Below are 17,484 nucleotides of genomic sequence, written 5' to 3' on the forward strand. Positions count from 1 at the left end.
TTCAGCTATTTTGCCCTTCATTGCTCTTTAAACCTACGTACGCTTTTTTTTTTTTCCCTTCCTTATAAATTAACCCAAACTGGTAGCGTAAGAGAAAGTCCTGGAACTGGTATTGAATGCTAGACCCACACCCTCAAGCATGTTCTGTAATTGTTTCTTTTTATACTCATTGTGTTTTTGGTGCGGGTTTGTGTGGGTGTGCAGGGTCTGAAGCGCAGTGAACAAAGCAGCATGCTGGAGCTCTTCAGGCAGAGGTTACCCACTCCGCCCTCTGGATCTGACAGCGGCCCATCCCTGTCCTTCAGTGCCCCCACCCCAGAGCAAGAGTCGTCTCGTATCCGCAAGCTGGAGAAGCTCATCAAAAAGAGACTGTGAAGAGACTCAGATCTTGATCACAACAGGCGCTGCTGGCGCCTTTTAGGTGTTTCGCAGTTATTCGTCTCAAAGACTTCATTAGACTCGATTCAGTTAGAGCGGAGAGCTACAGAAAGGGGAAAAAGTTGGCTAAACTTTCTAAGCGATGGTATGACACAAACCCGTCCGACGCTCGGTTATGAAGAAACTTCCTCAACGGTTTGTTGCTGTTGCGCACGTCCTGTATTTCTGTAAATTTCCACTGTTGTTTCTGTGACACTAACGTCAATGATCTCAGATGGCCTAACGTACTACTGCTGATTAAATTCTGCTCGGAGTGTCTCCTGCTGCTCCTTAATGTACCTAATCATGGATGATTCTAAGATGTTAATTAAATTTACTGTTTCTGAATATTAAGAGGAGGATGGTGTATCTTTGAATGAACTGCTTAAGCATGGAGGAGAGCGAACTGAAATGTTATTTGTGTCACCTTTAAAGGGGACTTTTCTCTCGGGTGTTGATGTTGAAAGAGCAGTGGCCTACAATCATCACATACGTCTGGCACAGATCTGCTGTTTCAGTGAGCAGACGATCACATGCAATGTCTTGCAAATTTATTCGTAGCCTTTCAACTTGTTCATGTTCTATCACCCTTCCTGCTCCAAACTCGCATATATGTTATTTAGATCAACATAGAGTAGTACATGACTGTGATGTGGAAGGAAAATAATGCTTTTCATAATTGAGAGTCTGAAAATTGTGCTGTGCATTTGTTTGCAGCCTACTCTGATACCCCTGGATAAAATCTATTGCAGTCAGTTTCTTAATGGTGTCCACATATGTGTGATTTAATGTCTGTATAAATAGCTGCTGCTTGAAGGTTTGTTAAAGAACATCAACAGTAAAAGGGGATACAAATGATTGCAAGAATTTTCAGTTTTTTATATATGAATAAAACGTATTACTTCCACTTCACAATTACGCACTACTTTGTGTTGGTCTACAGATTCCCAGTAACGCACACAGAAGTTAGTGGTTGTAACCTGAAAAATGTCAAAATTTGACATGAGTGTGCATATTGCAACACGCGTGATTAAGTGCAGGTAATTATTTGTTTTCGTAACAGTTCAATATTTAGAAATTAGGTTACACAAGTCTGATCAGTTATCAGAGAATGCATCATGTGTAAGAGTCTCTGCAATAAAGAGAACTATTCATTTACTGCACCTATTTATTTTAATTCCAGTCCTCCAGGTTCACCATGCTTCTTATTTCTAGTGTCTGAATTGTACACTCCAAAACCAAGGTTATTAAAACATTTCCACTGATTCCGTCCCCCTTATTCTCTCTATCTAAGTAGGTGGGTGTTGTTTTACTTGCACGCTGTGCACAATACCAGGAAAGCATATCAACCTAAGCTTAACAAGGTCCAATTTCAATGTAGGTCTGGAAAAATTCCCAAATCCTGGCCTGGCCTCCTCTTGCCAATTATCTTCCAACCAATCAGCGCTTGAAAAGGCGTTTCCTTTCCTGTGTTTGTGGTTGTGGAAGCCCCCCTTCGAGGGGCCTGAAGTTTGAAGAGCAGCCGCGGGTGGCTGGTCTAACGCAGTCTCTTTGATTCCTGCACAAATGTAAATGAACGTTCCCACTGTAACTTGTACGTTTGGCGTGAGGCTTGGGGAGTCTGGGGAGCTTTACAATTAAAGTGAAGGAAGCTGAAAGGCAGTGGAGCTGTTCGGGGATTGAGTCCAACCCCCCCTCAGGTTAATGATATTTCCAGCCTGCAGCCCTGCGTTCAGAACGGGAAGAGGTTTTTGCGGTAACACGAGGGGACGCGACATCTAGGAGGCTTTCTCTGTCACAGGCGGCGTCAGCTGGACTTTTAGCAACTTAACACCAGAAATGGTTGGTAGCTTGGACTTGCCAAATGTAATAGACGGAGATCCTCTGGATATGAGCTGCACCAGGACTGATAGAGGACTCGATAGCCCGGACTCTGGTCTACCCCCGAGTCCGAGCCCAAGCGCCTGGTTGCAGCCCGTGGGTGCAGAGAAAGCCGGTGGTGTGAACCTGGTGTCTGAGGAAGAAGGAAGGGCCTCTCTGGTATGCATTATCTCCTGTGCTTTACAATATACCCGATGTTATAAACTCAGAGTTCAAATGTTTCATGCTTTTTAATTAATTTTTAATAATGGTCTAACTTTTAAGTCGGGTCACAGGGCATGTTTTTGTTTTTTTCCCCAATCAAGTATTTATTTTTTTATAGATCTTTTAACCAGTAGGATATACTTGTAAGCTCCGGTTTACTGATTATATTAGTACCATATTTGACTCGGCGATGATTTTGATATAGGCATTATGGCTCACCCCCAGAGTGGCACAATTTTGGGGTGGCAGGAGGACTCCACCAATATAAGTTGTAGCTCTAGGAGTTGCCTATGTCTTTTTGCATGCCAAATTTATGGGCAGGTGACTAGTGTTGTAATGAAATGTGCTATTTAGTTTGTAGCCAAAGATTTTGAGCTAGATTTAAAGGGCTGCTTTTGCACTTTTGAAATGTATTTTAGGAGTCAAGACTGCATTTGATTATATGTAATGTAGTGTGAAATACTTGGGCTGGTGAAGTTGAGACTTCGATATTTTACATTCTAGATAAATGCTATCCCAATTCTATTTTGGATAATAAAAGACAAATGCTCCCATTTTTCTCAAATATGATTCCAACTGCCTTTCTACAGAAAATTATGCAAAACTTTGTTGATGCTCATGCCTCAGGTTGATATTTCTGCATGTGGTGGGTTTATAAGAAATGTATTTATTTATTTAGATCTCAGCTGCAACAAGTGGAAATCTCCCACAACTGCAGCCTCTATCCTTTGGAGAAGGCATAGCCCTTGATTTGCTACCATCAAAAGAACTGAGGTAGGTTGACCTTATCAGAACATAATCAGTATATATGCTGTCTAGGGCCCAATGCTGGCCTATGGAGTGCTCTGAAAAGTACTTAAGATTTTACTGGATAGTTTGGTGAAAATATGTACTTGTTATAATAAAGGTTAAATGATTCATAAAATAACATTTTCATTTAAAAAAAATTAGAGACTATACAGTAGTTGTTTCATGCCGTTTAAATTGGACTTTACTCTTAATTTAGCTCTGATTGGCTGCAAGCCTCAAGGGGAAAATCTAAATCCATTCATACTTTATATAAACTCTGGATAACTGCTGGTGACCTTTTGGTGAAACACGGGTTCGCTACGGTTCAGTAGTTGATTGAAGTCTTGATGCTTGTTCACTAACACTTTATCTCATCTCCAGATACACGTCATTCGTGAACTATGACTCAGAACGTCACTTCATCCAAAATGTGGCCCTCCAGCCGAGGGGCCAGGGCCTCCAGCACTGCCAGCAGACAATTGTGGCTTTACCGCACAGTACATGGCGTCACTACAAGACCCAGCTGGACTTCCAGCCCCGCCATCGACCCAACCGCTACAGGAGCACCACGATCATCTACCCCAAGACAACTAGCACAGTCTACATAACGGAGCTGAACTACGACTCCCATCGACTGTCCAGGCGCTTCTTGTCCAGCGTGGAGCTGGAGGTGGCTGGGAGCAGGAGGCTGCTTCAGTGAAGGAGGAGGAGATGAGGGGGCCATCCTGTCTTGATGTGCCCACTTAAGTTGCACTGAAAGTCAGTTCAAGCTCACTTTTTTATTTTTTTTGCTTCTCTTCTCAAACAGAAACATCTATAGACTTGGTAATCGTTTCTCTGGCCTATTGTTTTGTTTATAGCCCACCTGAGTGGTAGTTTCTGGGCCGGAGGTCATCAGCAAGACCTCCTCCTCTTTGGGCTTTTTAAAATGCATCACTGAAACCTGAACATCTACCGAATGCTGTTATTGTTGTAGTGTTTTATCAGATGTTTTTTGTGCTCCTGCTTGGTCAGAGAGTGGAGATTATTTCTGAGAGGAGGTGGATGCGTTTGCTTTTGAAGCTTAATGTTGATGCTAGCCACCGACCTGCTGTGGTGTTTGTGCAGCTTCCTTTTAGTCGCTGTCCAAAACTGTGGATAGGATGGATCTGAACTGGTACAGCAAAGATGAGAATTGATTTTTACAAAGTTGACCTTTTATGTATTTATAGCCCAGTAGGTTTATTGAAAGTACTATTAAGTGTGCTCCTTTATTCTGTGAGAAGATATTTTTATCTGGGGACAGATGTGAACCAAAATGAGTCGTTTCCGTTAGCACAACCGTTAGCATCTGGTCAAGCACTCAAAGCATTTTAATTTCTTTAAACATTCATTACCTTTTTAAAGATGCATCAGGGCTTTTAATTGGTCTATGTGTCAGTCTAAGTAGCTTTGACATGAGAGGGATGTTGAACAGGTTGCGTTGGAGTTGATGGGTAATGGATGAGATCCACTTTCTTTGTAGGTAAAATTCTTTTCCAAGACTTGCAGGTTGTTAATCTTTCCTTATTTGCAGAGTATTGTCAATGGCGTAATGCAGCGCTCTTCCATCCCTCTTTATAAACATTAATCTGCACATCCATTTCATGTGATGTAAAAGCTATGAAGATGTTTGTTTCCAGTGTGTAAATTTAGATTAACCAGGTAGCACAAATGGCACCCTTTTTAGGTATTTACTAATAATAGCATAAATCACTGGCTTATGACATTCCACTACTAATTGTGGTGTGATTTTTTTTTTTTAAATTTTTTATTTATTCTGCGTGAGTTTTTAAAAATGAATTAACATGCTCTTTCCATTGTCGTTCATTTTATTTTGAAATGCCTTCTGTGCCTTATTCATTTCCATCACTTGGTTGATGTCTGAATAAAATAAACGCTTATTGAATAAATGAAATTTTGTCTTTATGTTTGAACATCGTATACTTACACTTGCATATTAGACTTTGTCTGCATGTCAATTTTAACTGATAAACCTTGTTAAACTTTTCTAATCCAAACTTTGGGTAAGATGCTATCAATTAAAAGAACAGTTCTTGGTGTGATAAATCTAAATGTTTTGCCAGAAATATGTTGAGGGTGAATGTGCTCCTAAAATGCACATACACCACGATTTCAATGGCACCAGGATTTATGGCTGCTTTTCGGCCATAAATCCTGCATAAAATAAATAAAAATAATTTTTCAGAAGGGGGTAATTTTCTTTGGGTTTGTTTCTTTGGGTTCAATCTTTTCAGTCTTGTGCTACTGCAGTGCCCTCTTGTGGCTTTAGCGTGAAGGTACAATGTAAAGGTAATTTTCAAACAAGGTCTGTTCTTGTGTAATCCGTTTATTTTAGTTACTTGTATAATGTGTAGATCTATTAATGCCATTCATGTACCAGAAGTATATAATTGCTTTTTTAGGCACTATTACCTCATGATTTTCAGATCATTTTATTTCTCATTATTTAGCACATGCTGAACTACGTACGCCGGACACAGCTGAAACGTTTTTAAGCACGTCTTCACCTTCGGTTCTTTCCCTTTCAGTAGGGTAAAAGGTTCCGCATAATCCATGCCCTCCCGCAATTTAAATATTTGATAGTCTTTGTGTAAGGCGCTGAGATTACATTTATTTATTCAAAGATTAGTTGACTTGAAGATTGAAGTTGACATTACATCGTCTACTTTTATGTTTTTATTTTATTTTATTTCCAAATGTTCCAATTTAAGATCAAGTCTCCACGTATCCTACATTAGCCAACATTTTTGGAGGTACATCAGGAATTCTGATTTTTTCCTAGGGACTCTGAAGCCAGCATGACGTCGAAGTAAAACCGGAATAAAAACGTTAATGTTTTTTTTTTTTAATTATTATTTTAATTTTTCTACTATCATTTGTTACTTTGGTAGTCGTTCTAATACCGACAAAAATAAAAAGTAATACATTTTTAAAATGAAGAAGCTGACGCTGCGTTGTGTGACGTTTCGGTTCAGAGGTCTAAACACACGCCCACGTTTCCTGCCAGCGTGCGCGCGGCTCCTCGGTTGTTTCCACTTTCCACACACCGGAGGATTTGTTTTCCCACCAATGGACGTCTGAGAGAGGATTTTCGTGCTGAATGCCAGCCTCCACTTTATTACGAAAACAATGATATAGATGTCAGGCTTTAGTGTTAGTTTTTCAATCAGTGTACTCTGCTTGAAACCCGGATAGTTAGCGTGTGGCTAACAAGTTGTACATGAAGAATGAAGACAGGCAGCGTTAACAACAGCAACAGCAGCATCATGGACATGTTTGAACAGGGGAAAGTCCTGAAGATCTGCGCCCCTATGGTTCGATATTCAAAGTAAGATTTTTCTGTAGCTAGCATTGCAATAGATAACTCAGTTTGATCTCCAAAGGTTGTCATTTGTGGCGTGTCTGTTGCTGCTAATATCTGTTTCTCACAGGTTGGCGTTCAGGTCTCTCGTCAGGAAGTACAACTGTGACATCTGCTTTACCCCAATGATAGTTGCAACTGACTTTTTACGATCTGTCAAAGCCAGAGACAGCGAGTTTACCACCAATGAACGTGAGTGCTCTCACTCTAAATATCATCCATTACTTCTTCAATAACAGTGCGCAAATAATTACTTGAAATTGATAAGTTGATTGTGTTTGGTGATGGGATGAATAGAAATACTTACTTGTCCTCAGGTGATCGACCCCTCATAGTGCAGTTTGCTGCTCATGATGCTCAGACCCTGGCTGATGCAGCTTGCGTGGTGGCACCTTTCTCAGATGGAGTTGACCTCAACTGTGGCTGTCCGCAGAGGTGCTGCTTATGGGGACAAAAGCCCTAAGCCAGTATAGCTTTTACTTATGCTTTATTTCTATCATTACAGTACAGGCAAACACAAATGTTTGCCTGTACTGATTCATGTTCTAGGGACAATTATGCACGAATGTGTTCAACTCAATGCCCTCTGAGCGAATCTCTAAACCTTGCAAATTATTTGATTAGTTTATCTGGTGTGTTTTCAGGTGGGCTATGTCATCTGGTTATGGTGCATGCCTCATTAACAAGCCGGAGCTTGTTAAAGACATGGTGAGACACGTCAGAAACCAGGTGGACAATCCAAACTACACAGCATCCATCAAGATCAGGTAAGCCCTGTAGCACTTGTATAATTCATTGGTCATGTAACATTTAAAGGGCCCTGTAAAAGTATCCATACCCCTACAATCATAAACCTTAAATTTCTTGGGATTATATATTATCAACCAACAGAAAGTAGAAAGTAGTGCATCAGACAAGCTAGAAGAGGAATTATATGTGGTCTTCAAAGTTTTATTTGTTTATTTATTTTTACAAATTGTAGCTGAAATGTGTGGCATGCATTTCTAGCCAGTCTCCTTTGTCCTGTTACCCATAATTCAAATCCAGTGCAACACATTCCCTACATCACCCACCTACTTAGTAAACAATCTGTCTGTGTTTAATTTAATCTCAGGACAAATCCAACAGTTCTATAAAGGCCTCAGTTCTATAGCAGCATCATGAAGAGACGCACAAAATAGGTCATGGAGGAAATTGTGGACACATTTAAAGCAGGATTATGTTCTAAGGCAAAATGAAAAACGTTAAGCACTATTCAAAAATGGAAAGGAGAAGTGTAGCACAACCTACCCTGACAAGACATGGCCATTCATCTATGTGGACAGTCCTAAAAAAAGAAAGCTCTATCTATACAAACGTAAAATTTTTGTACAGAACACAGCTCCCCACCTAACTGATTAGCGAGGCATAGCATAGCATAGCGAGGCCTATGGTAGGTAAGTCAAACTTAACAGTTCAAACATCTATTAGTTAAGATGTTTGTCGACTGCTTCATTTTCCTGTCACCTGTGGTTGTGACGTGACAAAATGTGGAAACTTAAAGGGGTTAAAGGGGCTTTTGCCACTTTAATTCTAAGTAGCAGTTTGTTTTACAGTGTTGTTCTAAAGAAACTACTGCATCCACAGGATCCACAAGGACTTGAGGAGGACGGTGGATCTGTGTCAGAAGGCTGAATCAGCTGGTGTGTCGTGGATAACAGTCCATGGTCGTACAGCAGAGGAACGCCACCAACCAGTTCATTATGACGCCATAAAGACAATCAAGGACAGTGTATCAGTTCCTGTCATTGCCAATGGAGACATAAAGTACCTTCGTGATGTGGAGTCTACTCACCAGCTTACTGGTGTGGATGGTATGTTTGCTTGACCAGCCGTTATACATTCATGACTAGCAGCATGTTTCCTTTAGTTTCTAATGCTTTCGTTGTTTGGGCCGCGCTGTGCAGGTGTGATGGCCGCTCGGGGTTTGCTGGCCAACCCCGCCATGTTTGCAGGATATGAGGATACTCCGCTGCAGTGCATATGGGACTGGGTGGACATTTCCGTTGAGCAGGGCACTCCATTCACATGCTTTCATCATCATCTTATTTACATGCTGGAAAGGGTCACCTCCCAGCCTGAGAGAAAGGTGTTCAATTCCCTGTCCAGTACCTCTTCTGTAATAGAGTACCTCCAGAACACATATGGGACAGTTCAAGATATTGAAACATGAGCATTAATGAATATCATCACTTTTTAGTATTTTTATGGTGAATAAAATTTTAAAGTTTTGTCTTATTGTCATCTTTACTTAGGTATTTTCCTCATGCTTGTGTAAATGTTTTCTATTAATTATTTTTTAATGGTGTTCTTTCAACCAGCACCCTGCCCAACTCTGCAAGGACAAGTGTGGCTAGATAATGGATGGATGGCCTTTCATGTTAACATTTATACCAAAAAAACAGTTTTGTTCGTATGTATCCAGTTTTTTAGACATAAAAAGATTAATATTATTGAATTTAAAACTATCATCATGTGGCAAGTTAACCAGAACACTTAATGTAAAATTATTGGCGTTTGTTTAAATGCATAGAAACCTACAACGCTAGTTTTTATGTCTTTTAAAATAGCATTAGGTATTTCAAACATGAACACATGGCGTTTCACAAACAAAAACATTTATAACAATTTAAAACGGAACGTAAAAGCGGGAACGTGTCAAACGTCATATTGTACGTCAGAAGTTGTCATATTTTGAGTGGCATCTTGAGCCTTATGCAGCCACCTGTATAAAGTTGACGGTGGTTTGTTATCTATTCGATTTAAGCAGCAATAAGTTCTTTACGGTAGATTCAAGTAAATGAACATATAAAATATTAATCCATTATCCAAAACTAAATGCTGTCAATAGTTTCACTCATTGACAGTATTTGGTTTCACTCATTTGTTTTGTGATAAAAAAAAAGTATTCCTCCCTACAGATTACACCCTTAAAGGTTTCAGAACAAATGTTGATATATAAAAAATATATTATTTATTCTTATTCTGCATGTCTGGCAGTATTCAGTGTTTTTATTTAATGGCGTCATGGTTTAACAAAAAGGGCTATATACTGAAGGGTTTAGATAGCTTTTTAGTAATTTTATATTATCATGTAAACAGAATGTCTATTTGTCAAAAATATGTACTTTAGTATATTTAAAGAAGTAAATTAAGATCTAATGTAAGATTTATTTTTATTCGATACAGTGTTAATTTTTCCCCTGTCACAGTAAAATGAACCTATGTTATTCTGTACAAATTAGCTAAAATTAGTTGATTCTAAAGTTTGGTGTCTCTTTTTATTTAAAAAATGCTCCAGTTTCCAAACAATGTGAAAATATCAAAACAAAGCAAATATGCCACTCCAAATATGGCGGACGCGCTAACGTGTCGTTTCTACGGGGCGAGGAAGCCGAAGCGTACTTATCAGTACTTATCAGGCTGAAACAGGAAGCGGTAAAACAGGAAGACAAACTTTACTCTATGAAGAAACTCCTCCTCAGTTAGCATTTTGGCGATTTACTGGTAAGTCGTAGTTGTAAAAGCGAAATATAACCTGAACGCTGTATTTACTGCTAATCTAAATTCTGTTCATGGCGTCATTTCCTTGTTAACAGTAGCACTAGCCTAAGCAGTAAGTAGGTTAGACAAGATTTGTCAGATATGAAAACGGTGTTTCACTGCACAAATTAACTTTGTGTTAAACACTTTGGAATCTGCTCTTATTTCATATAAAAACCTTTTTTCTCATTTGCATTCGAAAAGCAACACCTGCAAGTTAAAGTTCTGTGATTTGTAAACAAGGGATTTAGGTTCTATTTTCTGCAAAACTAGCTAAGAAGCACATTCTTAGCACATTTGTGCTCTAGCTTATGTCTTGTGAGTTAAGAATGTGTTCATACGTGACGCTGGTTAAACTTGTTTTGAAGGCTCTTAATCTTATCTGTGTTTCATTATTTTCAGAATTGAAAGATGACTTTACAGTGGACTGCTGTGGCGCTCTTTCTCTATGCAGAGATTGTCGTCATTCTCATCCTCTGCATACCTTTCATTTCAGCCAGAAGGTAGGAATGGAAGTACCTGGATGAGATATTTCTTTTTTTTTGGCCCAAGTAGTGACATATTATCTTGAAGCACATCCCTAATATTTCAGTTTAGTTTTTTGAATAGCGCCAATGAAATAGTTATGCGCTGGTGTAAGTCGTGGCTTTCACTCATCTCCATGCAAAACTTCTATCTTGAGTATAGAGTAGGACGAGAAAAGCAGTACATTAATATTAAGGAGTGTACTTTTAATACTCCTTTTTTGCCCATCCTCAAAATAAGCTGAATTTCAGCTGAATACTCGCCACCCTGCTAGAGTTTTTTTGGTAATTGAGCATAATGTAACATCATTTAAATACACTTTGTGACAGATGTCACAACATACAGGAATAGACACAAGTTTCTGAACAATGTTTCTTTTTTTTCCCCCCTTGCAGATGGCAGAGTATTTTCCAGCTAAGAATTTGGAGCTGGATGGCGAGATTCTGGAACAAAGTTTTCCTCACCATGATCATAGTCCTTATTGTTCTCTTTCTTGGTAAGAGTAAATGTCTCTGGCCCAAGCCACAATTTTTGGGCTATCTTACCTTCATATTGCACTCATGAACAAACAATCCCATACGCGCATGTATTTACGTATTTTGATTAAATATTTAAATAACCGTGATATTTAGGAAATTTCACCTACTGTTTATTTTAACAATTTTTCTTGAAATGCATTAACAATACCAAGAAATCAATAATTTTTTATGTATTTCTTTTATTTGTTTTGGATTGTTTTTATTTTTGGAACAGGTGTCCGACACAACAGCAATCCTTGGACTTGGATTCCAAAAAAATGTTCAAACTAAGCAGCACTTTTCTCTCTAAATATCATCTACAGATCCTCAGTTCTTTTTGTTTTTCTTCAGATGCCGTACGAGAGGTCAGAAAATACTCAAGTAAAGAAATTGGCACAGATGCTAAAGTGCAACCAAACATGTTTGACCACCTTCACATGAAGCTCTTCCGGGCTCAAAGGAACCTCTACATCTCTGGTTTCGCAGTCTTCCTCTGGCTGTGAGTTTCCAAATTAATTTACTGTAAACACAACCGTCTGTTTAAAGATGCAGTATGTAGCTTTTGTTAAAAAAAAAAAAAAATGGTTTTTACATATTTGTTAACACTATGTCCTGACCATATAATATGATACTAAATAATCAGTGAATAAAGCAAATGCTTCCCGGTCTGAAACAACCAATCAGAGCTGGGAGGAGAGTCTTAGCTCTGTCAATCATCCTCAGGTAAGTGCTGCCTTGCTGTCCCCTTATGCTCTGCTGTTGTCTGCAGGGTTATGAAGCGAGTGATCACTTTAATTAATCAGTTGGCGGCCGTGTCGGGGACCACAGCTGCTCTGCAAATGCAGGCTGATGATGCTAATAAAGCAGTGGAGAAGTACACAAAGGACAATGAGCTGCTGAAAAGGGTAGGCCTCACTTATTTTTCCAGTTACTAAAATAAATGAAGATTTTTATTTCTTATTGTTTGCAATGTTTTTCCTTCTTTGTGGTGCCGATCTTTCTTTTTTTTTTTTTTTTTTCAGTTTGTTCACTCAGTTGTGTTCGAGTTCGATGTCTTTGCTTTTGTTAAACTAAGGTTTTCCTTTTATTTCAGACCCTGATGGAAGGAGTGGGCGATAAGGCCACAGCAGAGGGCATGGAGCTGTTGAGGACGGAAGTGGGCAAGCTGAAAGACGAGCTGAAGTCCTCTGAAAACGGTTAGTTTTCATATCATTTTCATGTTATTTGCATGTGCAGCAGCCATAAGCTACTTTTAAATGACTTGAATCAACCAGTCTGTTGGGTTATCAAAAAAAAAATCTAATATCTTGACCTATTAATAAAATGCATTCAATCTAAGGAGTAAAATACACCTTTCAAGTGAGTTTGTAACAATTAAACTTGTAAAGAAGAGTAGATTTTTTTTTTAAAGGAAGATGATATGTTTTGGCTAAACTAAGAGATCATTGTGGCTAATAAAATTTAACTGCTTAACACAAATAGCCAGGAAAACAAAATCTAAATGTTGCTACCGTAGTTTTTACATCCTGACATAAGGAAGGTTCAGTGTTGCCTTTAGAAGCAGTTGAATGCACAGATGATCTAGTTTTGATGTGTGATTGCATCTTTTGTAGCCTTGAAAAAGTCTCAGGCAGAGGCAGATGGGACTAAGAAGCAGATGGAGGGACTTGCCCACGAGTACGAGAGACTGCTGAAGGAACATCAGGAGCTTCAGGTAATCCTAAACTTAGAAACAGCAGGGCGCTGCAAAAGGAGGGTTTGCAGTTGTCGCCACACAAAACACAAATTTCAGCAACACACACTTAATCCAGCAAAAAATGTTATCCTCTGAGGCACATCAGAGGTTGGAGGCGCAGTTTTACCTGTATTTCATTGTTAACATGGCGCCAGTGTGCTGTTAGTCATGTAGTTTAGGTGTTTCTGGTATAGATTAAGATAAAACATGAGACAGATTTAATTCAAATGTTTCATATGTTTAGCTTTAATCTAATCTTATATGGTATCGTAATGTTGTTTTTTTTTCCCAGAATCTTCATGACGATGTGAACAAGAAGGACGACTAGTGGTGATGACTAAACTTTCCCAAATCAGCAAGAAAGCCACTGCAAAATGTCACATCCATCTGATAAAGCTGAGGAACAGACTTTGGACTGACAGTTGTGATGGTTTAAAATTTGGCGAATATCTGTTTTTGTAGTTAAATTGTGCTCACTTTGTGTTTCCGCTCGCTGTAGCGTAACTGAGAGAATTTCTGAAAGCAATCAGCAAAACACTTTATGCGGGTTAAGGCGATTATTCGATCACAGATGCGTGTCGCAAGCTAAGTTAAGATGCGTGCTTTCTCGTGCAAGCTGTTGATTCCTAGTCCTTTAAACAAATTAGTATGCTGAATGTGCTGAAAGCTGAAGACGTTCAAAGCTGCATTCAAAGGTTGTAAAAAAAAAAAAAAAACGCTTTTGTTTCAAACACGTTTTTATATTACGATTGCATGACGCAGGGACCTCTTCTGCACCTCCGTGTTAACGTAAAGCATGCACATGCTTCTTCGTAGGTGAAGCTTAAATGTAGGCTTCGACTTACACGAGTCATCTTTACAGTTACGATGTTCTTCTCTCTCATACGGTCGTAATTCTGCCACGTACTAGGATGTAAAAACACACCATCCTTCTTAACTTTCACACGTTAACGACAAATAAAGAGTCTGAATGGATACGACTAAAAAGTCAAAATAGATTTGTGGGTTTTTTTTAAATGTGTTTCTTACCCTAATGGGTTCCTAGACTTCTATAGTTGTTGCACTGCATTTCACACATATGGTTTACAAAATAGGAATGTATGATTATTTCATTGAGCATCTTTTCCGTTATTTTGGTTCATGTCACTGTGATTCCTTGTTCTCCGTGCTAAAGAAGTTGAGGTAGGGAATCGCAGCACGGTTTGTACGACCTTATCCAGGTTGTTTTCTTTTGTACAAAGACATTCAATTGAAGTGCCTTTTTTTTCTTTTTTTTTTTAGCTGTGCTTTAATAAAGAAAAATAGGTTTGGTCATCCTGTGCTTTGTTTGGGTTCTTTCATTAATAAACACCACCAAAACCATGACGTGATTTTTGATAATAAATGTTTATTTTTGATTTGACATTTATGATATTCCTTCACATTTTACAAAAATAATCCAGGAAATTTATTTACAATCTGGTTACTTTAATGCAGCTGAATGCCTTTTATATATTATTGGTGTAATGTTTTGTTTTTTCTTCCTGTGAGCGGCTCACTCCGCGTCTGCCTTACTGAACTTGAACAACCAACAGACGACATGGACAAAAACACACTTTCAATAGAGAAAATGGCAAAAACCTCTGAGATGAATCTTTTGAGACATCACTGAAAATGATGAGATTGCGTGAGGAGGATTATGACCCATACTTCCAAATCCTTGAATTCGGTTGCTTTGTAATTGGTAAGAAATTGACACAGTTTACATTACAACCATAAAAAAACAACAAATCCAAACATTGACCTTGCAAAGAACCACCGTAGCTTCCGATTTGGATATTATAATCACACAAAGGTTCCTCATTGTGCATAAAACACTTAAACACAGATCAAACCTGCCTGCAGCCGTTATGCGTTTCTCTCTCTCCGAGTGGGGCAAACAAACCAGTTCCAACCGTTTTTCACAGTTAAATCCTGCAAGACTCCTGTCGCACATTTTTTATTTAATGGTTTTTAATGTTAGTTCAAAACAACTATGACTGAAGAAAGGATGGAAAGACAGAGAGTCAAGAGCCCATTAGCACTTAAAGCCAAACTGACGAAATCACACTGCTCTTGTTTTAGCCTAAATGTGAACAGCAGAAGCAGTGGCTCAAAATATTTTGATATTCCTTCTGAGGCTTCACTTTGCAATCTATGAGCTTAACAAGTTTTCCAGTTTGATGTAATAAAAACAATAAAATGGGGAGACCCGTCTGAGCTTTGGAGCTAAAAAGCCAGGACAGTTTCAACAAAAGGCAAAAAAAATCTTTGTCAAGCAGACTGAGGTTACAGTGTTTTGTTTTTTTGTTTGTTTTTGTGCCAAAACTCAACCACAACAAAATCAAATTTTAATTAATTGGAAACAAATTGCCACATTGGCTACATCATTATAAGACACTGTTAACAACTTTTAAGTATTTGGATTAGTTAATACCAAAACAGAGGGATATGACATTATCTTTATTAGCAGTAGCAAAACAGCAGCCTACAATGAATGCATGTTTGTTAACTATAATTAAGAAAGAGATAAATCATTCATCTCTGAATTTACAAACTTAAGGCATGAAATTTAGGCGTTTTTCTATTTATATTGTTTCTAATACAAAAAGTTAGGTGCGTTTTCAAGTATTGTTAAAACATTTAAAATACAGTTTCTAATATTAGTTTGTGAGACTGTCTAATTTGCAACAAAAAAAAAAGGCTTCTGATTATTGAGTACAAGCTTAATCTGGGAATAAAACCTGAGAGATCAGAATGATTCAGTGGTTTGGCACAAATGACCTCAATCTCACAGAAAAGTACAAAAAAAAAAAACAACAACGAACCAACAGAGCATATTCAATAATCACTGAAGATAAAAAAAACATACAGAAATACTCCCTGTAGTTCCACTTCACATACTTTTTACTTATCCACCTGCCCCAAAAACACCCAACACAGAGAATACCAAGAACCAACTGCAACACTAATCATTAAAACACAATAATAAACTTTTTTTTTCTGAAAACTAGAAAGAGCTTGAGTGTGGTGTGTTTTCTTAAAAAAATGTTTTTCAGAATTAGATTGTACAGCTCACTGAGGGGAATGTGGATATTCAAATCATAATCTCTAAAAAAAAAAAAATTTGAGCAGATTATGTTGAAATATACATTTTAATTTGTAGAGGTTGTGAATTTAAACATTTTAAAAAAAAATCTTTTTAACTCCATAAGGACACAGCACAGAAATACAATCAAATCAAACTCTGTAGTGGTGGGGGGATTAAAAGCAAAGTCCATTTTGCACTACATTTAAAAATTTAAACACGTTTCTATGCAATTTTATAGACCAGCAGCTTGAAAACCTGAACGGAAAACTGTTCACATGTGAGTCAAGAGGACAGATGGCACACAGAGGTAACTGCTGAGTGAATGAGGCACATACTGTGTACTTAACATGACATCAACAGCCGCAAACCCTCAAAAAAAATAAAAAAAACTTCCCAAGAACCCGTCAAAACCAATAAATACACACAAAAAAAAGAACATTTCTTTGAAAGCCTGCCATGCCTCTCATTTCTAAGGACACTTTACCTCCTTTGTCTAATAACACTGGCAACGGGGAGAACTCTTTCATTTAAAATAACTATCTGCAGAGGCAGCTTAATTGATGCTGGTGTATAAAACAAACTGGAGTGTTGTAGCGGTGGCCATCGCTTCCTAGTCACGTTTCCATTCTGAGCCTTGTGTCCGGATTTTTTTAATTTTTTTTTTTATATTTGAGGAAAAACGGCAGAATGTACATTCCATGAATTTGTCAGGCGGGTTAAATTTCGGCCGGAGTCTCAACACCACACATTCAACGGTACAATTATAGATTTCATGGTCGACATGAGATGACTGAACAGAAGTTGTGATTCCCTGCAAATCTTGTACGCATGTATGCATTTATATGTATATGTGGCGGTGTGTATTCACGTGTGTGTGCATCACTTGGGTACATACTTTGGATGTACTTTCTTATGAGACAGACACTTTGGAGTCTTTTCGGTTTCTCGGCAGTCACAGCTGGGTGTGCCTGTCTGTGCTGTTGTCCGTCGTGTGCATGGCTCGATCAGAATTCAGAACCACAAGCTCCTCTTTTCTGAGCGCCTCCAGTTCGGTCCCGCCGTTCGTGACGGCCCCGTGCGGGACGCTTTTGGTCTCCTCCTCCTCCTTCAGCTGTCGGCTGAGCAGGATGAAGCCCGGGATGCAAATGACGAAGGAGATAGTCCGCAGGCTCAGAGTCAGGCCCAGGTAAGATATCCTGAGGGGAGTGAAAGCGGAGAAATGAGCGTTTTACTAAAAAGCGCCAAGGGGGAAGACGCCAGATTGTCACGATATCGTGCATGCACGCGATGCATCCGCGACATTTTAGAAGTTGTACAAAAA

General features: G+C 38.7%; 5 protein-coding genes across 6 annotated transcripts in view; 4 read left to right on the forward strand and 1 right to left on the reverse strand.

Moving 5' to 3' along the window:
* The window catches only part of vps53 (VPS53 subunit of GARP complex), a 34,034-nt gene extending 32,352 nt beyond the window's left edge, over positions 1 to 1,682 (forward strand). For both annotated transcript variants that reach the window (XM_014968522.2, XM_014968521.2), the window contains exon 22: positions 205 to 1,682. In XM_014968522.2, the coding sequence (XP_014824008.2) occupies positions 205 to 375 (171 nt within the window). In that variant the 3' untranslated portion in view covers positions 376 to 1,682. The remainder of the gene's footprint in view (positions 1 to 204) is intronic.
* A 193-nt stretch (positions 1,683 to 1,875) lies between these two features.
* On the forward strand, positions 1,876 to 5,227 carry rflnb (refilin B). The gene is made up of 3 exons (XM_014968523.2): positions 1,876 to 2,457; positions 3,182 to 3,276; positions 3,673 to 5,227. Exons 1-3 carry the CDS (start codon positions 2,257 to 2,259, stop codon positions 3,989 to 3,991), a joined length of 615 nt encoding a protein of 204 aa, XP_014824009.2. The 5' UTR covers positions 1,876 to 2,256; the 3' UTR covers positions 3,992 to 5,227.
* An 861-nt stretch (positions 5,228 to 6,088) lies between these two features.
* Positions 6,089 to 8,964, forward strand: dus4l (dihydrouridine synthase 4-like (S. cerevisiae)). The gene is made up of 6 exons (XM_014968524.2): positions 6,089 to 6,661; positions 6,765 to 6,886; positions 7,012 to 7,129; positions 7,339 to 7,461; positions 8,321 to 8,547; positions 8,641 to 8,964. The coding sequence occupies exons 1-6, from the start codon at positions 6,561 to 6,563 to the stop codon at positions 8,904 to 8,906; spliced, it is 957 nt and encodes a 318-aa protein (XP_014824010.1). The 5' UTR covers positions 6,089 to 6,560; the 3' UTR covers positions 8,907 to 8,964.
* A 1,168-nt stretch (positions 8,965 to 10,132) lies between these two features.
* bcap29 (B cell receptor associated protein 29) lies at positions 10,133 to 14,368 on the forward strand. The gene is made up of 8 exons (XM_014968525.2): positions 10,133 to 10,240; positions 10,679 to 10,779; positions 11,197 to 11,297; positions 11,671 to 11,818; positions 12,089 to 12,224; positions 12,413 to 12,515; positions 12,933 to 13,033; positions 13,347 to 14,368. The coding sequence occupies exons 2-8, from the start codon at positions 10,688 to 10,690 to the stop codon at positions 13,380 to 13,382; spliced, it is 717 nt and encodes a 238-aa protein (XP_014824011.2). The 5' UTR covers positions 10,133 to 10,240; positions 10,679 to 10,687; the 3' UTR covers positions 13,383 to 14,368.
* Positions 14,369 to 15,369: 1,001 nt separating this feature from the next.
* Positions 15,370 to 17,484, reverse strand: part of slco1c1 (solute carrier organic anion transporter family, member 1C1) — a 34,062-nt gene continuing 31,947 nt past the window's right edge. Inside the window, exon 15 of the mRNA XM_088011900.1 lies at positions 15,370 to 17,359. Within this exon, the coding sequence (XP_087868026.1) occupies positions 17,116 to 17,359 (244 nt within the window). The 3' untranslated portion in view covers positions 15,370 to 17,115. The remainder of the gene's footprint in view (positions 17,360 to 17,484) is intronic.

The sequence above is a fragment of the Poecilia mexicana genome, unplaced genomic scaffold (assembly GCF_051168715.1).
Source record: "Poecilia mexicana isolate PSO_F unplaced genomic scaffold, ASM5116871v1 scaffold_13, whole genome shotgun sequence".
Classification (NCBI taxonomy): Eukaryota; Metazoa; Chordata; class Actinopteri; order Cyprinodontiformes; family Poeciliidae; genus Poecilia; species Poecilia mexicana.